This window comes from Sorex araneus, chromosome 2 (assembly GCF_027595985.1).
Source record: "Sorex araneus isolate mSorAra2 chromosome 2, mSorAra2.pri, whole genome shotgun sequence".
In the NCBI taxonomy this organism is placed as follows: domain Eukaryota; kingdom Metazoa; phylum Chordata; class Mammalia; order Eulipotyphla; family Soricidae; genus Sorex; species Sorex araneus.
Window position 1 is genome coordinate 356,308,234 of NC_073303.1, and position 21,722 is coordinate 356,329,955.

General features: G+C 60.4%; 3 protein-coding genes across 3 annotated transcripts; all 3 read right to left on the bottom strand.

Annotated features, from left to right (window-relative positions):
• Nucleotides 1–5,050: 5,050 nt before the first annotated feature.
• On the bottom strand, nucleotides 5,051–6,667 carry LOC129401891 (elongin-A-like). The gene has a single exon (XM_055124844.1). It carries the CDS (start codon nucleotides 6,665–6,667, stop codon nucleotides 5,051–5,053), a length of 1,617 nt encoding a protein of 538 aa, XP_054980819.1.
• A 5,035-nt stretch (nucleotides 6,668–11,702) lies between these two features.
• LOC129401892 (elongin-A-like) lies at nucleotides 11,703–13,328 on the bottom strand. The gene has a single exon (XM_055124845.1). The coding sequence runs from the start codon at nucleotides 13,326–13,328 to the stop codon at nucleotides 11,703–11,705; it is 1,626 nt and encodes a 541-aa protein (XP_054980820.1).
• A 5,046-nt stretch (nucleotides 13,329–18,374) lies between these two features.
• On the bottom strand, nucleotides 18,375–19,997 carry LOC129401893 (elongin-A-like). The gene has a single exon (XM_055124846.1). The coding sequence runs from the start codon at nucleotides 19,995–19,997 to the stop codon at nucleotides 18,375–18,377; it is 1,623 nt and encodes a 540-aa protein (XP_054980821.1).
• Nucleotides 19,998–21,722: the final 1,725 nt, after the last annotated feature.

Consider the following 21,722-nt stretch of genomic DNA (forward strand, 5'->3'; position numbering starts at 1 on the left):
GTCTCCGAGGTGGAGGCGAGGGGGCCTGCAGGTGCGGCCCTTGCGGGCTGGGCTAAGGCGCTGCGGCCCGAAGGGTGGAGGTGAGCTTCGCGGCAGGTGCAGGAGTCGCAGCTGACGTCGGGCAGTGGCCGGCCTTCGGGCTCCTGGGCGGCGCGGTGCGGCGCAGTTCTGCCAAGCTCTGTCTCTGCGGCGAGGTGCACAGTGGGAGTGGCGCCAGACGCGCGCTTATGTACCCTCTGGACACAGCCTGGACCCCAGGTCCCGCCCCCCGCGCCGCCCCTTGGTCCTCCGTGCAACGGCCGGCTGTGGCGCACCCTTGCGGGACGTTCGGCCTGGGGATGCCTGGAAATCCCCCCCGCCCCCCCCCCCTTCCCGCTCCAACCTGCACTCCAGGAGGGGCTCCACCGTGACTCATCTCTTACCCATCCACACTCACTCGCCTGCCTCACCTGTCCCACTCCCCCCGTCCCGTGGCACCCGTTCTCTGTCCCGTCTGCAATCATGGCATCTCGTGGCAGTTCCTCTCAGGAACCTGGGCCTGGTGACTTTGAACAACTTGCAGAAAACTCCAATTGGAACTCCTGTCGTTCCCTCGTGGAGGAGTAGCTCTCCGGCGTTCCTCGCGCCGTCTTGGCTTGCCTCAACTCGGCTTGCTGTGACCACAGTTGTGCTTTCTCTGGAGCGCCATGTCATGTAGTCAGGAGCCTCCTTGGTGCCCAAACGCATCCAGGGATCCAGAATTTGAACGGAAATCATTCCCGAGGGCTGTGTGAGCACAGGAACCCAAGCTGTGAGGAATGGGGAGGGCTGATGGGAATCTTGTCCAAATGAAAAGAGTTGGGTCCTTTGGGGTGGCTTGTCATCCCAGCCCCTCGAACGTCCTCCCGGAACCTCCCTGTGTCTGTGTGTGTGTGTGCGTGTGTGTGTCCCTGTGAAAGAGAGAAAGAGAGAGGGAGAGAGAGCACATAAACGAGGGATGCTTGCAGAACTGGACAGCTCCATGGGGGCAAAAAATGTACACCTGACCTCTACCTTAGGCCATGCACACAAGTCAGTTCCACGTGGATGAAGATCTCCACATCAGGCCTGAATGCAAAAGGTCCCTGAGGAATACGGGCAATCCCTCCACGCCCATGAAGCTGCAGGCGTGTTCCACGAGGAGCCAGCGCCGACCAAGCAAGCGGACGCCAACCAAGATGAACACACGGGAGCCTATGAACCTAAGAACCGTGTGCACCTCAGCCGAAACGGTGAACGAGACTCAGAGACGGCCCCTGGAATTGGAATGATGATTGAAGCAATACCCCTCTCCTAAGGCTTGAATATCACAGCTCTACTAGGCACTGGGAGAACTATCCAAGGAAAAAGCGCCTGTACTCATCAAGAAACGGGGAGAAGACATGAACAGAACTTCCTCAACGAAGACATCCGCATGGCTTCCAGGCTCATGGGGAGGCGTCCGACCTCGGGAATCGTCGGGGAGATGCAAAAGCAAACAGCAAGGAGATAGCAACTCACGCCATAGACACTGACACACATCCAAAAGAATCAGAACAGTCAGTGCGGGCACGGAAGTGCAGGGAAAGGGACCCTCAATTCCCGGGTGCCGGGAATGCCGGCCGGTTCGCTCTTTGTGCCAAACGAGACAGACATGCCTCAAAGAGGTAGAAATCGAGCTCTCAGGGACCCCCGCCATACCGCTTCTGGGAATATAGCCTGACGGTCCAAACCCACACAGCTCAAACACCGTCGGCTCGTCTATGTTCGTTAGGGCAGCGCCATTCACCATGGCAGAAACTGGAAACACCCCGAGTGCCCGAAAACAGAGGTGTGGGCAGAAAACCCGGAGGGGGGTGGAATCGTTCAGGATGGGAGATGTGTGCCGAACGTAGTTAGAGGATCAGAGGGATAGCCTCTGAGTCTCTGCATGGCTAACCAAAATACCCCAAAGTACAGAGTGATTCTCGAGGAAATGGCCTGCCCTAGAGCCATGGAGGGCTTCAAGGGGGCGGGGGCGTGGGGAGGGGAGATCAAGGGACATTGAGGATGGAGAAATTGCACTGGTGGAGGGATGGCCGTTTGATACTTCTGTGATTGAAACGCAACCATGAAAGTTTGTAACTGTAACTCATTTCGATTCACTCATTAACAAGGCATGCTTTGAAGATACCTTTATCTTCAATAAGCTGGAGGGTGTCTCTCATTCTGGGCAACTCAGAGAAGGGAACACCAAGTCAAATATGATTGGAGGTCATGTAGGGGGGAAAGATGATGCGGGCCCAATAAAGACAAGAGACTGAACACAATGGCCACTCAACACCTTTATTGCAAACCACAACACCTAATCAGAAAGAGTGAACAAAAGGGAATACCCTGCCACAGTGGCAGTGTGGGGTGTGGGGAGACAGGACTGGGGAAGGGGCGAGGGATGTTGGGTTTCCTGGTGGTGGAGAACGGGCACTGGTGAAGGGATGGGTTATCAAACTTTGTAAGGGAGAATCATGAGCACAAAAATGTATAAATCTGTAACTGTAGCCTCCCGTTGACTCACTAATTAAAAACAAACTATTAAATTAAAAAAATAATAATAAAAAATAAACATAAAAAGGCATGCTACTGTAGATGGGGTCCCTACAAGGCGATGTGTTCAGCGTTGAATCATCTCTCAGAGTCACGTTTCCCTCCGTGTGGGCGCGAACGCTGGCCGTGCTTGCTGTTCAATCTAGTCTCAGCACTCCGGACTTTGTCCTTTCTCTCCCTAAGTCAGAAGACAGAGCCTGCATTCGAAGACCCCCAAATCCAAGCCGATTCTCTCCAGGACTTGGAGCTCAGGGTATGGATTTCTTCGTGAGAACGTGGGATGAGGAGCTCTCAGGTTGTTGAGTGCAACCGGAGCCAGGGCGGGCATGGTTTGGCTCTTTGTGTAACCCAGATCTGGAAAAGGTTGGAGCGATCAACCGTGCGGTCTCTGTGTGTCCTCTGTACCCGGATATGCACACGTGCCGATCTGCACGCTCTACGCGTCTGACCACTGCGCGAGAGAGGTCCGAGGAAGGAGCACTCTTGTTGCTCGGAGGAGACCGCTGGTGTGGTGCCTGACACAGTGTCAGACAGCAGGTGCCAGGTGCCGTTCAGCTCGTGGTCCTGGGTGTCCCGTCGTTGTCTTGGCGCTGGATGTGTGGGACTGGCTTTGGGCACCTATTTGGAAGCGATTTGACACGCGCTAGACCCGCACTTCTGGACCCACTGGCCGTGCCCTGAAGCCCCCCGGGCCTGCCCATCCACCGCAGGGCATGAAGGGTCCTCCATGGAATAGCGGGCTGTGACCCACCCGGTCGGGTTGTTTAGGGTGGGGCTGTGTGCAGACGGCTGGCTCTGCGGTGGGCCCCCCGGGGGGTGGGGGTGGGGGGCGGAAGGGGATTCCCACGGTGACTCATCGTGCCCACGGTGACTCACTCAATTACCCCACCTGTCCCAGTGGCCCATGGAAACTGTTCTTTGGACCCTCTGGAATCGTGGGGGAATATGGTGCCCATCCCTTTGAGCAAAGTGGGCCTGAATTTGATCCCCGACGCCCCGGGTGATTTTGCACAGCTTAGCAAAATTAGACTCGGACCTGGAGTCATCCCAAGTCGCGTGTCCCAGCGTTCCTCTGATGTGTGGATTTGCCCCCGTGAGATGGCTGTGACGCACCCCATCTGTGCGTTCTTTCAGTCACATCTCCTGTCCGCAGCCTGGCAAGAGACTGGCACGTTCCCAGGGTCTTGGAATTTGAAAAAAGTAGTCATTCCCGAGGGGGGTGTGAGCAGGGGCTGGGCGGCCTAACGGTGTTTGCAACTTCTTGGGGGCTGTGTGTTTGCTAGGGGGACAGGATGGAGACACAGGGCCGCTCGCGGCTCATTCGCACAGGTTCCTCAGGGGACTGTAGGCGGCCCTAAGGTGGGGCTGCTGCCGGTGGGGGCCCAGTCAAGGCAGCATGTTCAGCCCTGTTTCGTGTCTCGGGCTCAGGCTTTCTCTCTCTGTTTAGGCGTGAACGCCGGTGCTTGGTGTTCCTCTTGGTGTTCCAGAGCCACTCCACGCTCTGTCCCTTTCGCCCTCTCACTTAGAAGACAGAGCGGTGCCGGGCATGGATTGCAAGTCCGTTTGAACCAGGTGTTGGAGCCGAAGGTCTGGTTGTTATTCGTGAAGGGTGTGGAATAGGGAGCGCTCAGCTTCCTCTTCCCCTGACCGGGCCCAGGGTCAGCAGTCATTGGCCGATTGTGTAACCAAGATCTGAAACAGGTTGGGGCGATCAACCCAGCAGTCTCTGTGTATCCTCTAGACACATACGGGCCAATACCGATGTGCGTGAGCGCTGTCTTTGATCTCTCTGTCTCTCTCTCCCTCCCTATCTCTTTCTCTCTCTCTCTCTCTCTCTCTGACTGTCTCTCTCTCCCTCTCCCTGTCTCCATCAGCTAGAAAGGCCCCAGGACTGGAGCAGTTTGTCTCCAAGGAGGGGACTTTTGTGGTGGTCCCTGACACACAGTCAGGCAGCAGTTCCCACCTGCCTGGCTTTCAGCCTACGGCAGGAGCAGGAAAGTGTGAGAGCTGCCCGGTGAAAGCGGGTCCTGTGCGGGCGGGTGGCCTGGCTTCAGTAGCAGACGCGTCGGTGCTGGTGGGAAGGGAGCGTGTGCCATGGGTCTGGTATCTAGCGAGTATGGCCGGGATCCCACCCGCCCCGCTCCACCTAAGCAGAGGACCAGCGACGGAAGACTGGGTTCGCCCTCCGGCTGGGTGGCCAGAGCTCCATGGAGGAGGTGGCGTGTTGCCGTCCAACGCCCAGGTCTTTTTTCCTTTGTTTCCCCAGGGGTTGGTTTCCAATCCTCCTCCGGACCCGCCATCACTCTGGAATCGGCCGAGTTCAAGCCTGGGGGTTTCGGGAGGGTTTTTGCGGGAGAGGGAGCGGGGTGTGAGAAGGCGGTTTGTCAGGGGCGAGCCCTGGGAGCCGCAGGAAGTGCTAGCGTGGGTTGCACTGTTTCCTTGCCGCCGCCCTAGGCTCTGTGCGTCTTCCTTAGCGCCGGGAGAGCAATGTCCTGAAGTCTTTGATGGACTTGGCCATCAGGCGGGGCATTGGCTTGTTGGGTTTGCGTTTGGCGAAGGCCTGCGTGCGTTGGGAAGCGGCAGGGCCTGGGTTGGCCGAGGTGGCCTCGGGCAGGCCCGCCGGAGGAAGGGAGGTGGGGGCGTTTCTGCGGGGCTCTGGCTGGCAGGCGGTGGGGGCTGGGGCTGAGTGGGGCTCGGCCTCGTGCCGAATGGCTTCTTCGGGGTCCACGTGGGGCGTCTTCGGTAGTGGGAAGGGCTTTGCGGTTGGGCCGTGGAAGACCACGATCTTGGTGCGGGCGTCTTGCAACTTGGTGAGGCGGGCCGAGCGGAAATTGAGGGTGAGAGCTTGGAGGCGCTGCTCTCTGGCCAGCTGAAGCCTCAGGTAGGCGTCGCGCCAGGATTCCCCCGGTCTCGGCGTGTCCGTGGGAAATTTCTGGGCACAGTGAGCCTTCCAGAGGTGGTCTGCGTGGGGCACGAGGCCCGGGTTGCAGGTCTCGATGCGGTAGAGTTGATCCGGCGAGCAGCTGCGCAGGACGGGCTGGAGAAGAGAGTAGGAGGCGGGCGGCAGCGGGCCGATGGCATCCAGGTGATTCTGCAGGAGGCGCGTGCAGAGCTGGCGCAGGCTGGGCACGGCGGGGCCGTGGGCTCGCTTGGAGCCCGCGAACACGCGGGTCTTGGCGTTGACTCTGCACGGGGCCAAGTCCGGTTCGTGCTGGCGTGGGGGCGAAGGCTGCCCGAAGGACCCCCAGTCCCAGTGCGGGAGCGGGGCCTCCCCCGCGTCTCCCGGAGCGGGAGCGGGGTCTGGCCGGCAGGCCAGGCTGTCCGAGAGGGCCGTTGCCAGCTGGGGGTCTTCGCGTGTGGAAGGCCGCGGGTCCTCTGGGCGGGCTGGGGGCCCGTCGGCTGACTCCAAGGCCCAGTGGTCGTCGTCGTCGTCGTCGTCGTCGCCTCCCCCGCTCCCTTGAGCATGCTGGGTGCGGGGCTCCTGCCCCGCCTGTGCGCTCTTGGTCCTTTGCTTTTTCCTGGGTGGCGGTTGGTAGTCGAGACACTCCTCCCAAGACAGGCGTGCGGGGGCCTGGGACTCGCTGTCTGCGTGCCCGCGGGGGCAGCGGGTGGGGGTCCCCGCTGCCCTCGCCCCCGAAGGAAGGCGTGTGAGTTTGATCCTCAGCGGAGGCACGGTCCTCGGGGGTCCCTGGGGCGCGGGTTCTGCGGCGTCCGGTGTGTCCGCGCGTGGGGCCGTGGGCTCTTGCTGGCCGCAGTTTCCTCCCGCTCGGGCCTCCCTGGAGCGCTTCCGGCCGCGGCTCTTGCTTGGGCTGGCGGTGCCGGCTTCGGCTGGGGCCGGAGCGACCAGGAGCGGACTCCAGCGGTCCAGCAAGCGTGCGGCCAGAGCGGCCGGCTGCTGGTAGTCGCGCAGGCGCCTGAGGGCCTTGCTGAGGCGGGAGTCGTCCAGGAGAGCGGCGGTGGGCGGCAGCGCGGAGAGCCTGGTCAGCGCCTTGAGGAGCTTGGCGGGTCTGGGCAGGAGGGCCAGCTGAGCTTGCAGCTTGTCCAGGGTGGCGTCCGGCGCCGGGCGGGCCTGGCCTTCTGGCTGCATGTCTCCGAGGTGGAGGCGAGGGGGCCTGCAGGTGCGGCCCTTGCGGGCTGGGCTAAGGCGCTGCGGCCCGAAGGGTGGAGGTGAGCTTCGCGGCAGGTGCAGGAGTCGCAGCTGACGTCGGGCAGTGGCCGGCCTTCGGGCTCCTGGGCGGCGCGGTGCGGCGCAGTTCTGCCAAGCTCTGTCTCTGCGGCGAGGTGCACAGTGGGAGTGGCGCCAGACGCGCGCTTATGTACCCTCTGGACACAGCCTGGACCCCAGGTCCCGCCCCCCGCGCCGCCCCTTGGTCCTCCGTGCAACGGCCGGCTGTGGCGCACCCTTGCGGGACGTTCGGCCTGGGGATGCCTGGAAATCCCCCCCGCCCCCCCCCCCTTCCCGCTCCAACCTGCACTCCAGGAGGGGCTCCACCGTGACTCATCTCTTACCCATCCACACTCACTCGCCTGCCTCACCTGTCCCACTCCCCCCGTCCCGTGGCACCCGTTCTCTGTCCCGTCTGCAATCATGGCATCTCGTGGCAGTTCCTCTCATGAACCTGGGCCTGGTGACTTTGAACAACTTGCAGAAAACTCCAATTGGAACTCGTGTCGTTCCCTCGTGGAGGAGTAGCTCTCCGGCGTTCCTCGCGCCGTCTTGGCTTGCCTCAACTCGGCTTGCTGTGACCACAGTTGTGCTTTCTCTGGAGCGCCATGTCATGTAGTCAGGAGCCTCCTTGGTGCCCAAACGCATCCAGGGATCCAGAATTTGAACGGAAATCATTCCCGAGGGCTGTGTGAGCACAGGAACCCAAGCTGTGAGGAATGGGGAGGGCTGATGGGAATCTTGTCCAAATGAAAAGAGTTGGGTCCTTTGGGGTGGCTTGTCATCCCAGCCCCTCGAACGTCCTCCCGGAACCTCCCTGTGTCTGTGTGTGTGTGTGCGTGTGTGTGTCCCTGTGAAAGAGAGAAAGAGAGAGGGAGAGAGAGCACATAAACGAGGGATGCTTGCAGAACTGGACAGCTCCATGGGGGCAAAAAATGTACACCTGACCTCTACCTTAGGCCATGCACACAAGTCAGTTCCACGTGGATGAAGATCTCCACATCAGGCCTGAATGCAAAAGGTCCCTGAGGAATACGGGCAATCCCTCCACGCCCATGAAGCTGCAGGCGTGTTCCACGAGGAGCCAGCGCCGACCAAGCAAGCGGACGCCAACCAAGATGAACACACGGGAGCCTATGAACCTAAGAACCGTGTGCACCTCAGCCGAAACGGTGAACGAGACTCAGAGACGGCCCCTGGAATTGGAATGATGATTGAAGCAATACCCCTCTCCTAAGGCTTGAATATCACAGCTCTACTAGGCACTGGGAGAACTATCCAAGGAAAAAGCGCCTGTACTCATCAAGAAACGGGGAGAAGACATGAACAGAACTTCCTCAACGAAGACATCCGCATGGCTTCCAGGCTCATGGGGAGGCGTCCGACCTCGGGAATCGTCGGGGAGATGCAAAAGCAAACAGCAAGGAGATAGCAACTCACGCCATAGACACTGACACACATCCAAAAGAATCAGAACAGTCAGTGCGGGCACGGAAGTGCAGGGAAAGGGACCCTCAATTCCCGGGTGCCGGGAATGCCGGCCGGTTCGCTCTTTGTGCCAAACGAGACAGACATGCCTCAAAGAGGTAGAAATCGAGCTCTCAGGGACCCCCGCCATACCGCTTCTGGGAATATAGCCTGACGGTCCAAACCCACACAGCTCAAACACCGTCGGCTCGTCTATGTTCGTTAGGGCAGCGCCATTCACCATGGCAGAAACTGGAAACACCCCGAGTGCCCGAAAACAGAGGTGTGGGCAGAAAACCCGGAGGGGGGTGGAATCGTTCAGGATGGGAGATGTGTGCCGAACGTAGTTAGAGGATCAGAGGGATAGCCTCTGAGTCTCTGCATGGCTAACCAAAATACCCCAAAGTACAGAGTGATTCTCGAGGAAATGGCCTGCCCTAGAGCCATGGAGGGCTTCAAGGGGGCGGGGGCGGGGGGAGGGGAGATCAAGGGACATCGAGGATGGAGAAATTGCACTGGTGGAGGGATGGCCGTTTGATACTTCTGTGATTGAAACGCAACCATGAAAGTTTGTAACTGTAACTCATTTCGATTCACTCATTAACAAGGCATGCTTTGAAGATACCTTTCTCTTCAATAGCCTGGAGGGTGTCTCTCATTCTGGGCAACTCAGAGAAGGGAACACCAAGTCAAATATGATTGGAGGTCATGTAGGGGGGAAAGATGATGCGGGCCCAATAAAGACAAGAGACTGAACACAATGGCCACTCAACACCTTTATTGCAAACCACAACACCTAATCAGAAAGAGTGAACAAAAGGGAATACCCTGCCACAGTGGCAGTGTGGGGTGGGGGGAGACAGGACTCGGGAGGGGGGGAGGGATGTTGGGTTTCCTGGTGGTGGAGAACGGGCACTGGTGAAGGGATGGGTTATCAAACTTTGTAAGGGAGAATCATGAGCACAAAAATGTATAAATCTGTAACTGTACCCTCCCGTTGACTCACTAATTAAAAACAAACTATTAAATTTAAAAAAATAATAATAAAAAAATAAACATAAAAAGGCATGCTACTGTAGATGGGGTCCCTACAAGGCGATGTGTTCAGCGTTGAATCATCTCTCAGAGTCACGTTTCCCTCCGTGTGGGCGCGAACGCTGGCCGTGCTTGCTGTTCAATCTAGTCTCAGCACTCCGGACTCTGTCCTTTCTCTCCCTAAGTCAGAAGACAGAGCCTGCATTCGAAGACCCCCAAATCCAAGCCGATTGTCTCCAGGACTTGGAGCTCAGGGTATGGATTTCTTCGTGAGAACGTGGGATGAGGAGCTCTCAGGTTGTTGAGTGCAACCGGAGCCAGGGCGGGCATGGTTTGGCTCTTTGTGTAACCCAGATCTGGAAAAGGTTGGAGCGATCAACCGTGCGGTCTCTGTGTGTCCTCTGTACCCGGATATGCACACGTGCCGATCTGCACGCTCTACGCGTCTGACCACTGCGCGAGAGAGGTCCGAGGAAGGAGCACTCTTGTTGCTCGGAGGAGACCGCTGGTGTGGTGCCTGACACAGTGTCAGACAGCAGGTGCCAGGTGCCGTTCAGCTCGTGGTCCTGGGTGTCCCGTCGTTGTCTTGGCGCTGCATGTGTGGGACTGGCTTTGGGCACCTATTTGGAAGCGATTTGACACGCGCTAGACCCGCACTTCTGGACCCACTGGCCGTGCCCTGAAGCCCCCCGGGCCTGCCCATCCACCGCAGGGCATGAAGGGTCCTCCATGGAATAGCGGGCTGTGACCCACCCTGTCGGGTTGTTTAGGGTGGGGCTGTGTGCAGACGGCTGGCTCTGCGGTGGGCCCGCCGGGGGGTGGGGGTGGGGGGCGGAAGGGCATTCCCACGGTGACTCACTCAATTACCCCACCTGTCCCAGTGGCCCATGGAAACTGTTCTTTGGACCCTCTGGAATCGTGGGGGAATATGGTGCCCATCCCTTTGAGCATAGTGGGCCTGAATTTGATCCCCGACGCCCCGGGTGATTTTGCACAGCTTAGCAAAATTCGACTCGGACCTGGAGTCATCCCAAGTCGCGTGTCCCAGCATTCCTCTGATGTGTGGATTTGCCCCCGTGAGATGGCTGTGACGCACCCCATCTGTGCGTTCTTTCAGTCACATCTCTTGTCCGCAGCCTGGCAAGAGACTGGCACGTTCCCAGGGTCTTGGAATTTGAAAAAAGTAGTCATTCCCGAGGGGGGTGTGAGCAGGGGCTGGGCGGCCTAACGGTGTTTGCAACTTCTTGGGGGCTGTGTGTTTGCTAGGGGGACAGGATGGAGGCACAGGGCCGCTCGCGGCTCATTCGCACAGGTTCCTCAGGGGACTGTAGGCGGCCCTAAGGTGGGGCTGCTGCCGGTGGGGGCCCAGTCAAGGCAGCATGTTCAGCCCTGTTTCGTGTCTCGGGCTCAGGCTTTCTCTCTCTGTTTAGGCGTGAATGCCGGTGCTTGGTGTTCCTCTTGGTGTTCCAGAGCCACTCCACGCTCTGTCCCTTTCGCCCTCTCACTTAGAAGACAGAGCGGTGCCGGGCATGGATTGCAAGTCCGTTTGAACCAGGTGTTGGAGCCGAAGGTCTGGTTGTTATTCGTGAAGGGTGTGCAATAGGGAGCGCTCAGCTTCCTCTGTCCGACCGGGCCCAGGGTCAGCAGTCATTGGCCGATTGTGTAACCAAGATCTGAAACAGGCTGGGGCGATCAACCCAGCAGTCTCTGTGTATCCTCTAGACACATACGGGCCAATACCGATGTGCGTGAGCGCTGTCTTTGATCTCTCTGTCTCTCTCTCCCTCCCTATCTCTTTCTCTCTCTCTCTCTCTCTCTCTCTCTGACTGTCTCTCTCTCCCTCTCCCTGTCTCCATCAGCTAGAAAGGCCCCAGGACTGGAGCAGTTTGTCTCCAAGGAGGGGACTTTTGTGGTGGTCCCTGACACACAGTCAGGCAGCAGTTCCCACCTGCCTGGCTTTCAGCCTACGGCAGGAGCAGGAAAGTGTGAGAGCTGCCCGGTGAAAGCGGGTCCTATGCGGGCGGGTGGCCTGGCTTCAGTAGCAGACGCGTCGGTGCTGGTGGGAAGGGAGCGTGTGCCATGGGTCTGGTATCTAGCGAGTATGGCCGGGATCCCACCCGCCCCGCTCCACCTAAGCAGAGGACCAGCGACGGAAGACTGGGTTCGCCCTCCGGCTGGGTGGCCAGAGGTCCATGGAGGAGGTGGCGTGTTGCCGTCCAACGCCCAGGTCTTTTTTCCTTTGTTTCCCCAGGGGTTGGTTTGCAATCCTCCTCCGGACCCGCCATCACTCTGGAATCGGCCGAGTTCAAGCCTGGGGGTTTCGGGAGGGTTTTTGCGGGAGAGGGAGCGGGGTGTGAGAAGGCGGTTTGTCAGGGGCGAGCCCTGGGAGCCGCAGGAAGTGCTAGCGTGGGTTGCACTGTTTCCTTGCCGCCGCCCTAGGCTCTGTGCGTCTTCCTTAGCGCCGGGAGAGCAATGTCCTGAAGTCTTTGATGGACTTGGCCATCAGGCGGGGCATTGGCTTGTTGGGTTTGCGTTTGGCGAAGGCCTGCGTGCGTTGGGAAGCGGCAGGGCCTGCGTTGGCCGAGGTGGCCTCGGGCAGGCCCGCCGGAGGAAGGGAGGTGGGGGCGTTGGTGCGGGGCTCTGGCTTGCAGGCGGTGGGGGCTGGGGCTGAGTGGGGCTGGGCCTCGTGCCGAATGGCTTCTTCGGGGTCCACGTGGGGCGACTTCGGTAGTGGGAAGGGCTTTGCGGTTGGGCCGTGGAAGACCACGATCTTGGTGCGGGCGTCTTGCAACTTGGTGAGGCGGGCCGAGCGGAAATTGAGGGTGAGAGCTTGGAGGCGCTGCTCTCTGGCCAGCTGAAGCCTCAGGTAGGCGTCGCGCCAGGATTCCCCCGGTCTCGGCGTGTCCGTGGGAAATTTCTGGGCACAGTGAGCCTTCCAGAGGTGGTCTGCGTGGGGCACGAGGCCCGGGTTGCAGGTCTCGATGCGGTAGAGTTGATCCGGCGAGCAGCTGCGCAGGACGGGCTGGAGAAGAGAGTAGGAGGCGGGCGGCAGCGGGCCGATGGCATCCAGGTGATTCTGCAGGAGGCGCGTGCAGAGCTGGCGCAGGCTGGGCACGGCGGGGCCGTGGGCTCGCTTGGAGCCCGCGAACACGCGGGTCTTGGCGTTGACTCTGCACGGGGCCAAGTCCGGTTCGTGCTGGCGTGGGGGCGAAGGCTGCCCGAAGGACCCCCAGTCCCAGTGCGGGAGCGGGGCCTCCCCCGCGTCTCCCGGAGCGGGAGCGGGGTCTGGCCGGCAGGCCAGGCTGTCCGAGAGGGCCGTTGCCAGCTGAGGGTCTTCGCGTGTGGAAGGCCGCGGGTCCTCTGGGCGGGCTGGGGGCCCGTCGGCTGACTCCAAGGCCCAGTGGTCGTCGTCCTCGTCGTCGTCGTGGTCGTCGTCGCCTCCCCCGCTCCCTTGAGCGTGCTGGGTGCGGGGCTCCTGCCCCGCCTGTGCGCTCTTGGTCCTTTGCTTTTTCCTGGGTGGCGGTTGGTAGTCGAGACACTCCTCCCAAGACAGGCGTGCGGGGGCCTGGGACTCGCTGTCTGCGTGCCCGCGGGGGCAGCGGGTGGGGGTCCCCGCTGCTCTCGCCCCCGAAGGAAGGCGTGTGAGTTTGATCCTCAGCGGAGGCACGGTCCTCGGGGGTCCCTGGGGCGCGGGTTCTGCGGCGTCCGGTGTGTCCGCGCGTGGGGCCGTGGGCTCTTGCTGGCCGCAGTTTCCTCCCGCTCGGGCCTCCCTGGAGCGCTTCCGGCCGCGGCTCTTGCTTGGGCTGGCGGTGCTGGCTTCGGCTGGGGCCGGAGCGTCCAGGAGCGGACTCCAGCGGTCCAGCAAGCGTGCGGCCAGAGCGGCCGGCTGCTGGTAGTCGCGCAGGCGCCTGAGGGCCTTGCTGAGGCGGGAGTCGTCCAGGAGAGCGGCGGTGGGCGGCAGCGCGGAGAGCCTGGTCAGCGCCTTGAGGAGCTTGGCGGGTCTGGGCAGGAGGGCCAGCTGAGCTTGCAGCTTGTCCAGGGTGGCGTCCGGCGCCGGGCGGGCCTGGCCTTCTGGCTGCATGTCTCCGAGGTGGAGGTGAGGGGGCCTGCAGGTGCGGCCCTTGCGGGCTGGGCTAAGGCGCTGCGGCCCGAAGGGTGGAGGTGAGCTTCGCGGCAGGTGCAGGAGTCGCAGCTGACGTCGGGCAGTGGCCGGCCTTCGGGCTCCTGGGCGGCGCGGTGCGGCGCAGTTCTGCCAAGCTCTGTCTCTTCGGCGAGATGCACAGTGGGAGTGGCGCCAGACGCGCGCTTATGTACCCTCTGGACACAGCCTGGACCCCAGGTCCCGCCCCCCGCGCCGCCCCTTGGTCCTCCGTGCAACGGCCGGCTGTGGCGCACCCTTGCGGGAGGTTCGGCCTGGGGATGCCTGGAAATCCCCCCCGCCCCCCCCTTCCCGCTCCAACCTGCACTCCAGGAGGGGGTCCACCGTGACTCATCTCTTACCCATCCACACTCACTCGCCTGCCTCACCTGTCCCACTCCTCCCGTCCCGTGGCACCCGTTCTCTGTCCCGTCTGCAATCATGGCATCTCGTGGCAGTTCCTCTCAGGAACCTGGGCCTGGTGACTTTGAACAACTTGCAGAAAACTCCAATTGGAACTCGTGTCGTTCACTCGTGGAGGAGTAGCTCTCCGGCGTTCCTCGCGCCGTCTTGGCTTGCCTCAACTCGGCTTGCTGTGACCACAGTTGTGCTTTCTCTGGAGCGCCATGTCATGTAGTCAGGAGCCTCCTTGGTGCCCAAACGCATCCAGGGATCCAGAATTTGAACGGAAATCATTCCCGAGGGCTGTGTGAGCACAGGAACCCAAGCTGTGAGGAATGGGGATGGCTGATGGGAATCTTGTCCAAATGAAAAGAGTTGGGTCCTTTGGGGTGGCTTGTCATCCCAGCCCCTCGAACGTCCTCCCGGAACCTCCCTGTGTCTGTGTGTGTGTGTGTGTGTGTGTCCCTGTGAAAGAGAGAAAGAGAGAGGGAGAGAGAGCACATAAACGAGGGATGCTTGCAGAACTGGACAGCTCCATGGGGGCAAAAAATGTACACCTGACCTCTACCTTAGGCCATGCACACAAGTCAGTTCCAAGTGGATGAAGATCTCCACATCAGGCCTGAATGCAAGAGGTCCCTGAGGAATACGGGCAAACCCTCCACGCCCATGAAGCTGCAGGCGTGTTCCACGAGGAGCCAGCGCCGACCAAGCAAGCGGACGCCAACCAAGATGAACACACGGGAGCCTATGAACCTAAGAACCGTGTGCACCTCAGCCGAAACGGTGAACGAGACTCAGAGACGGCCCCTGGAATTGGAATGATGATTGAAGCAATACCCCTCTCCTAAGGCTTGAATATCACAGCTCTACTAGGCACTGGGAGAACTATCCAAGGAAAAAGCGCCTGTACTCATCAAGAAACGGGGAGAAGACATGAACAGAACTTCCTCAACGAAGACATCCGCATGGCTTCCAGGCTCATGGGGAGGCGTGCGACCTCGTGAATCGTCGGGGAGATGCAAAAGCAAACAGCAAGGAGATAGCAACTCACGCCATAGACACTGACACACATCCAAAAGAATCAGAACAGTCAGTGCGGGCACGGATGTGCAGGGAAAGGGAGCCTCAATTCCCGGGTGCCGGGAATGCCGGCCGGTTCGCTCTTTGTGCCAAACGAGACAGACATGCCTCAAAGAGGTAGAAATCGAGCTCTCAGGGACCCCCGCCATACCGCTTCTGGGAATATAGCCTGACGGTCCAAACCCACACAGCTCAAACACCGTCGGCTCGTCTATGTTCGTTAGGGCAGCGCCATTCACCATGGCAGAAACTGGAAACACCCCGAGTGCCCGAAAACAGAGGTGTGGGCAGAAAACCCGGAGGGGGGTGGAATCTTTCAGGATGGGAGATGTGTGCCGAACGTAGTTAGAGGATCAGAGGGATAGCCTCTGAGTCTCTGCATGGCTAACCAAAATACCCCAAAGTACAGAGTGATTCTCGAGGAAATGGCCTGCCCTAGAGCCATGGAGGGCTTCAAGGGGGCGGGGGCGTGGGGACGGGAGATCAAGGGACATTGAGGATGGAGAAATTGCACTGGTGGAGGGATGGCCGTTTGATACTTCTGTGATTGAAACGCAACCATGAAAGTTTGTAACTGTAACTCATTTCGATTCACTCATTAACAAGGCATGCTTTGAAGATACCTTTATCTTCAATAAGCTGGAGGGTGTCTCTCATTCTGGGCAACTCAGAGAAGGGAACACCAAGTCAAATATGATTGGAGGTCATGTAGGGGGGAAAGATGATGCGGGCCCAATAAAGACAAGAGACTGAACACAATGGCCACTCAACACCTTTATTGCAAACCACAACACCTAATCAGAAAGAGTGAACAAAAGGGAATACCCTGCCACAGTGGCAGTGTGGGGTGGGGGGAGACAGGACTGGGGAGGGGGCGAGGGATGTTGGGTTTACTGGTGGTGGAGAAAGGGCACTGGTGGAGGGATGAGTTATCAAACTTTGTAAGGGAGAATCATGAGCACAAAAATGTATAAATCTGTAACTGTAGCCTCCCGTTGACTCACTAATTAAAAACAAACTATTAAATTAAAAAAAAAATAATAAAAAAATAAACATAAAAAGGCATGCTACTGTAGATGGGGTCCCTACAAGGCGATGTGTTCAGCGTTGAATCATCTCTCAGAGTCACGTTTCCCTCCGTGTGGGCGCGAACGCTGGCCGTGCTTGCTGTTCAATCTAGTCTCAGCACTCCGGACTTTGTCCTTTCTCTCCCTAAGTCAGAAGACAGAGCCTGCATTCGAAGACCCCCAAATCCAAGCCGATTCTCTCCAGGACTTGGAGCTCAGGGTATGGATTTCTTCGTGAGAACGTGGGATGAGGAGCTCTCAGGTTGTTGAGTGCAACCGGAGCCAGGGCGGGCATGGTTTGGCTCTTTGTGTAACCCAGATCTGGAAAAGGTTGGAGCGATCAACCGTGCGGTCTCTGTGTGTCCTCTGTACCCGGATATGCACACGTGCCGATCTGCACGCTCTACGCGTCTGACCACTGCGCGAGAGAGGTCCGAGGAAGGAGCACTCTTGTTGCTCGGAGGAGACCGCTGGTGTGGTGCCTGACACAGTGTCAGACAGCAGGTGCCAGGTGCCGTTCAGCTCGTGGTCCTGGGTGTCCCGTCGTTGTCTTGGCGCTGGATGTGTGGGACTGGCTTTGGGCACCTATTTGGAAGCGATTTGACACGCGCTAGACCCGCACTTCTGGACCCACTGGCCGTGCCCTGAAGCCCCCCGGGCCTGCCCATCCACCGCAGGGCATGAAGGGTCCTCCATGGAATAGCGGGCTGTGACCCACCCAGTCGGGTTGTTTAGGGTGGGGCTGTGTGCAGACGGCTGGCTCTGCGGTGGGTCCGCCGGGGGGTGGGGGTGGGGGGCGGAAGGGGATTCCCACGGTGACTCATCGTGCCCACGGTGACTCACTCAATTACCCCACCTGTCCCAGTGGCCCATGGAAACTGTTCTTTGGACCCTCTGGAATCGTGGGGGAATATGGTGCCCATCCCTTTGAGCAAAGTGGGCCTGAATTTGATCCCCGACACCCCGGGTGATTTTGCACAGCTTAGCAAAATTAGACTCGGACCTGGAGTCATCCCAAGTCGCGTGTCCCAGCGTTCCTCTGATGTGTGGATTTGCCCCCGTGAGATGGCTGTGACGCACCCCATCTGTGCGTTCTTTCAGTCACATCTCTTGTCCGCAGCCTGGCAAGAGACTGGCACGTTCCCAGGGTCTTGGAATTTGAAAAAAGTAGTCATTCCCGAGGGGGGTGTGAGCAGGGGCTGGGCGGCCTAACGGTGTTTGCAACTTCTTGGGGGCTGTGTGTTTGCTAGGGGGACAGGATGGAGACACAGGGCCGCTCGCGGCTCATTCGCACAGGTTCCTCAGGGGACTGTAGGCGGCCCTAAGGTGGGGCTGCTGCCGGTGGGGGCCCAGTCAAGGCAGCATGTTCAGCCCTGTTTCGTGTCTCGGGCTCAGGCTTTCTCTCTCTGTTTAGGCGTGAACGCCGGTGCTTGGTGTTCCTCTTGGTGTTCCAGAGCCACTCCACGCTCTGTCCCTTTCGCCCTCTCACTTAGAAGACAGAGCGGTGCCGGGCATGGATTGCAAGTCCGTTTGAACCAGGTGTTGGAGCCGAAGGTCTGGTTGTTATTCGTGAAGGGTGTGCAATAGGGAGCGGTCAGCTTCCTCTTCCCCTGACCGGGCCCAGGGTCAGCAGTCATTGGCCGATTGTGTAACCAAGATCTGAAACAGGTTGGGGCGATCAACCCAGCAGTCTCTGTGTATCCTCTAGACACATACGGGCCAATACCGATGTGCGTGAGCGCTGTCTTTGATCTCTCTGTCTCTCTCTCCCTCCCTATCTCTTTCTCTCTCTCTCTCTCTCTCTCTGACTGTCTCTCTCTCCCTCTCCCTGTCTCCATCAGCTAGAAAGGCCCCAGGACTGGAGCAGTTTGTCTCCAAGGAGGGGACTTTTGTGGTGGTCCCTGACACACAGTCAGGCAGCAGTTCCCACCGGCCTGGCTTTCAGCCTACGGCAGGAGCAGGAAAGTGTGAGAGCTGCCCGGTGAAAGCGGGTCCTGTGCGGGCGGGTGGCCTGGCTTCAGTAGCAGACGCGTCGGTGCTGGTGGGAAGGGAGCGTGTGCCATGGGTCTGGTATCTAGCGAGTATGGCCGGGATCCCACCCGCCGCGCTCCACCTAAGCAGAGGACCAGCGACGGAAGACTGGGTTCGCCCTCCGGCTGGGTGGCCAGAGGTCCATGGAGGAGGTGGCGTGTTGCCGTCCAACGCCCAGGTCTTTTTTCCTTTGTTTCCCCAGGGGTTGGTTTGCAATCCTCCTCCGGACCCGCCATCACTCTGGAATCGGCCGAGTTCAAGCCTGGGGGTTTCGGGAGGGTTTTTGCGGGAGAAGGAGCAGGGTGTGAGAAGGCGGTTTGTCAGGGGCGAGCCCTGGGAGCCGCAGGAAGTGCTAGCGTGGGTTGCACTGTTTCCTTGCCGCCGCCCTAGGCTCTGTGCGTCTTCCTTAGCGCCGGGAGAGCAATGTCCTGAAGTCTTTGATGGACTTGGCCATCAGGCGGGGCATTGGCTTGTTGGGTTTGCGTTTGGCGAAGGCCTGCGTGCGTTGGGAAGCGGCAGGGCCTGGGTTGGCCGAGGTGGCCTCGGGCAGGCCCGCCGGAGGAAGGGAGGTGGGGGCGTTGGTGCGGGGCTCTGGCTGGCAGGCGGTGGGGGCTGGGGCTGAGTGGGGCTCGGTCTCGTGCCGAATGGCTTCTTCGGGGTCCACGTGGGGCGTCTTCGGTAGTGGGAAGGGCTTTGCGGTTGGGCCGTGGAAGACCACGATCTTGGTGCGGGCGTCTTGCAACTTGGTGAGGCGGGCCGAGCGGAAATTGAGGGTGAGAGCTTGGAGGCGCTGCTCTCTGGCCAGCTGAAGCCTCAGGTAGGCGTCGCGCCAGGATTCCCCCGGTCTCGGCGTGTCCGTGGGAAATTTCTGGGCACAGTGAGCCTTCCAGAGGTGGTCTGCGTGGGGCACGAGGCCCGGGTTGCAGGTCTCGATGCGGTAGAGTTGATCCGGCGAGCAGCTGCGCAGGACGGGCTGGAGAAGAGAGTAGGAGGCGGGCGGCAGCGGGCCGATGGCATCCAGGTGATTCTGCAGGAGGCGCGTGCAGAGCTGGCGCAGGCTGGGCACGGCGGGGCCGTGGGCTCGCTTGGAGCCCGCGAACACGCGGGTCTTGGCGTTGACTCTGCACGGGGCCAAGTCCGGTTCGTGCTGGCGTGGGGGCGAAGGCTGCCCGAAGGACCCCCAGTCCCAGTGCGGGAGCGGGGCCTCCCCCGCGTCTCCCGGAGCGGGAGCGGGGTCTGGCCGGCAGGCCAGGCTGTCCGAGAGGGCCGCTGCCAGCTGGGGGTCTTCGCGTGTGGAAGGCCGCGGGTCCTCTGGGCGGGCTGGGGGCCCGTCGGCTGACTCCAAGGCCCAGTGGTCGTCGTCGTCGTCGTCGTCGTCGTCGTCGCCTCCCCCGCTCCCTTGAGCGTGCTGGGTGCGGGGCTCCTGCCCCGCCTGTGCGCTCTTGGTCCTTTGCTTTTTCCTGGGTGGCGGTTGGTAGTCGAGACACTCCTCCCGAGACAGGCGTGCGGGGGCCTGGGACTCGCTGTCTGCGTGCCCGCGGGGGCAGCGGGTGGGGGTCCCCGCTGCCCTCGCCCCCGAAGGAAGGCGTGTGAGTTTGATCCTCAGCGGAGGCACGGTCCTCGGGGGTCCCTGGGGCGCGGGTTCTGCGGCGTCCGGTGTGTCCGCGCGTGGGGCCGTGGGCTCTTGCTGGCCGCAGTTTCCTCCCGCTCGGGCCTCCCTGGAGCGCTTCCGGCCCCGGCTCTTGCTTGGGCTGGCGGTGCCGGCTTCGGCTGGGGCCGGAGCGTCCAGGAGCGGACTCCAGCGGTCCAGCAAGCGTGCGGCCAGAGCGGCCGGCTGCTGGTAGTCGCGCAGGCGCCTGAGGGCCTTGCTGAGGCGGGAGTCGTCCAGGAGAGCGGCGGTGGGCGGCAGCGCGGAGAGCCTGGTCAGCGCCTTGAGGAGCTTGGCGGGTCTGGGCAGGAGGGCCAGCTGAGCTTGCAGCTTGTCCAGGGTGGCGTCCGGCGCCGGGCGGGCCTGGCCTTCTGGCTGCATGTCTCCGAGGTGGAGGCGAGGGGGCCTGCAGGTGCGGCCCTTGCGGGCTGGGCTAAGGCGCTGCGGCCCGAAGGGTGGAGGTGAGCTTCGCGGCAGGTGCAGGAGTCGCAGCTGACGTCGGGCAGTGGCCGGCCTTCGGGCTCCTGGGCGGCGCGGTGCGGCGCAGTTCTGCCAAGCTCTGTCTCTGCGGCGAGGTGCACAGTGGGAGTGGCGCCAGACGCGCGCTTATGTACCCTCTGGACACAGCCTGGACCCCAGGTCCCGCCCCCCGCGCCGCCCCTTGGTCCTCCGTGCAACGGCCGGCTGTGGCGCACCCTTGCGGGACGTTCGGCCTGGGGATGCCTGGAAATCCCCCCCGCCCCCCCCTTCCCGCTCCAACCTGCACTCCAGGAGAGGCTCCACCGTGACTCATCTCTTACCCATCCACACTCACTCGCCTGCCTCACCTGTCCCACTCCCCCCGTCCCGTGGCACCCGTTCTCTGTCCCGTCTGCAATCATGGCATCTCGTGGCAGTTCCTCTCAGGAACCTGGGCCTGGTGACTTTGAACAACTTGCAGAAAACTCCAATTGGAACTCCTGTCGTTCCCTCGTGGAGGAGTAGCTCTCCGGCGTTCCTCGCGCCGTCTTGGCTTGCCTCAACTCGGCTTGCTGTGACCACAGTTGTGCTTTCTCTGGAGCGCCATGTCATGTAGTCAGGAGCCTCCTTGGTGCCCAAACGCATCCAGGGATCCAGAATTTGAACGGAAATCATTCCCGAGGGCTGTGTGAGCACAGGAACCCAAGCTGTGAGGAATGGGGAGGGCTGATGGGAATCTTGTCCAAATGAAAAGAGTTGGGTCCTTTGGGGTGGCTTGTCATCCCAGCCCCTCGAACGTCCTCCCGGAACCTCCCTGTGTCTGTGTGTGTGTGTGCGTGTGTGTGTCCCTGTGAAAGAGAGAAAGAGAGAGGGAGAGAGAGCACATAAACGAGGGATGCTTGCAGAACTGGACAGCTCCATGGGGGCAAAAAATGTACACCTGACCTCTACCTTAGGCCATGCACACAAGTCAGTTCCAAGTGGATGAAGATCTCCACATCAGGCCTGAATGCAAAAGGTCCCTGAGGAATACGGGCAATCCCTCCACGCCCATGAAGCTGCAGGCGTGTTCCACGAGGAGCCAGCGCCGACCAAGCAAGCAGACGCCAACCAAGATGAACACACGGGAGCCTATGAACCTAAGAACCGTGTGCACCTCAGCCGAAACGGTGAACGAGACTCAGAGACGGCCCCTGGAATTGGAATGATGATTGAAGCAATACCCCTCTCCTAAGGCTTGAATATCACAGCTCTACTAGGCACTGGGAGAACTATCCAAGGAAAAAGCGCCTGTACTCATCAAGAAACGGGGAGAAGACATGAACAGAACTTCCTCAACGAAGACATCCGCATGGCTTCCAGGCTCATGGGGAGGCGTCCGACCTCGGGAATCGTCGGGGAGATGCAAAAGCAAACAGCAAGGAGATAGCAACTCACGCCATAGACACTGACACACATCCAAAAGAATCAGAACAGTCAGTGCGGGCACGGAAGTGCAGGGAAAGGGACCCTCAATTCCCGGGTGCCGGGAATGCCGGCCGGTTCGCTCTTTGTGCCAAACGAGACAGACATGCCTCAAAGAGGTAGAAATCGAGCTCTCAGGGACCCCCGCCATACCGCTTCTGGGAATATAGCCTGACGGTCCAA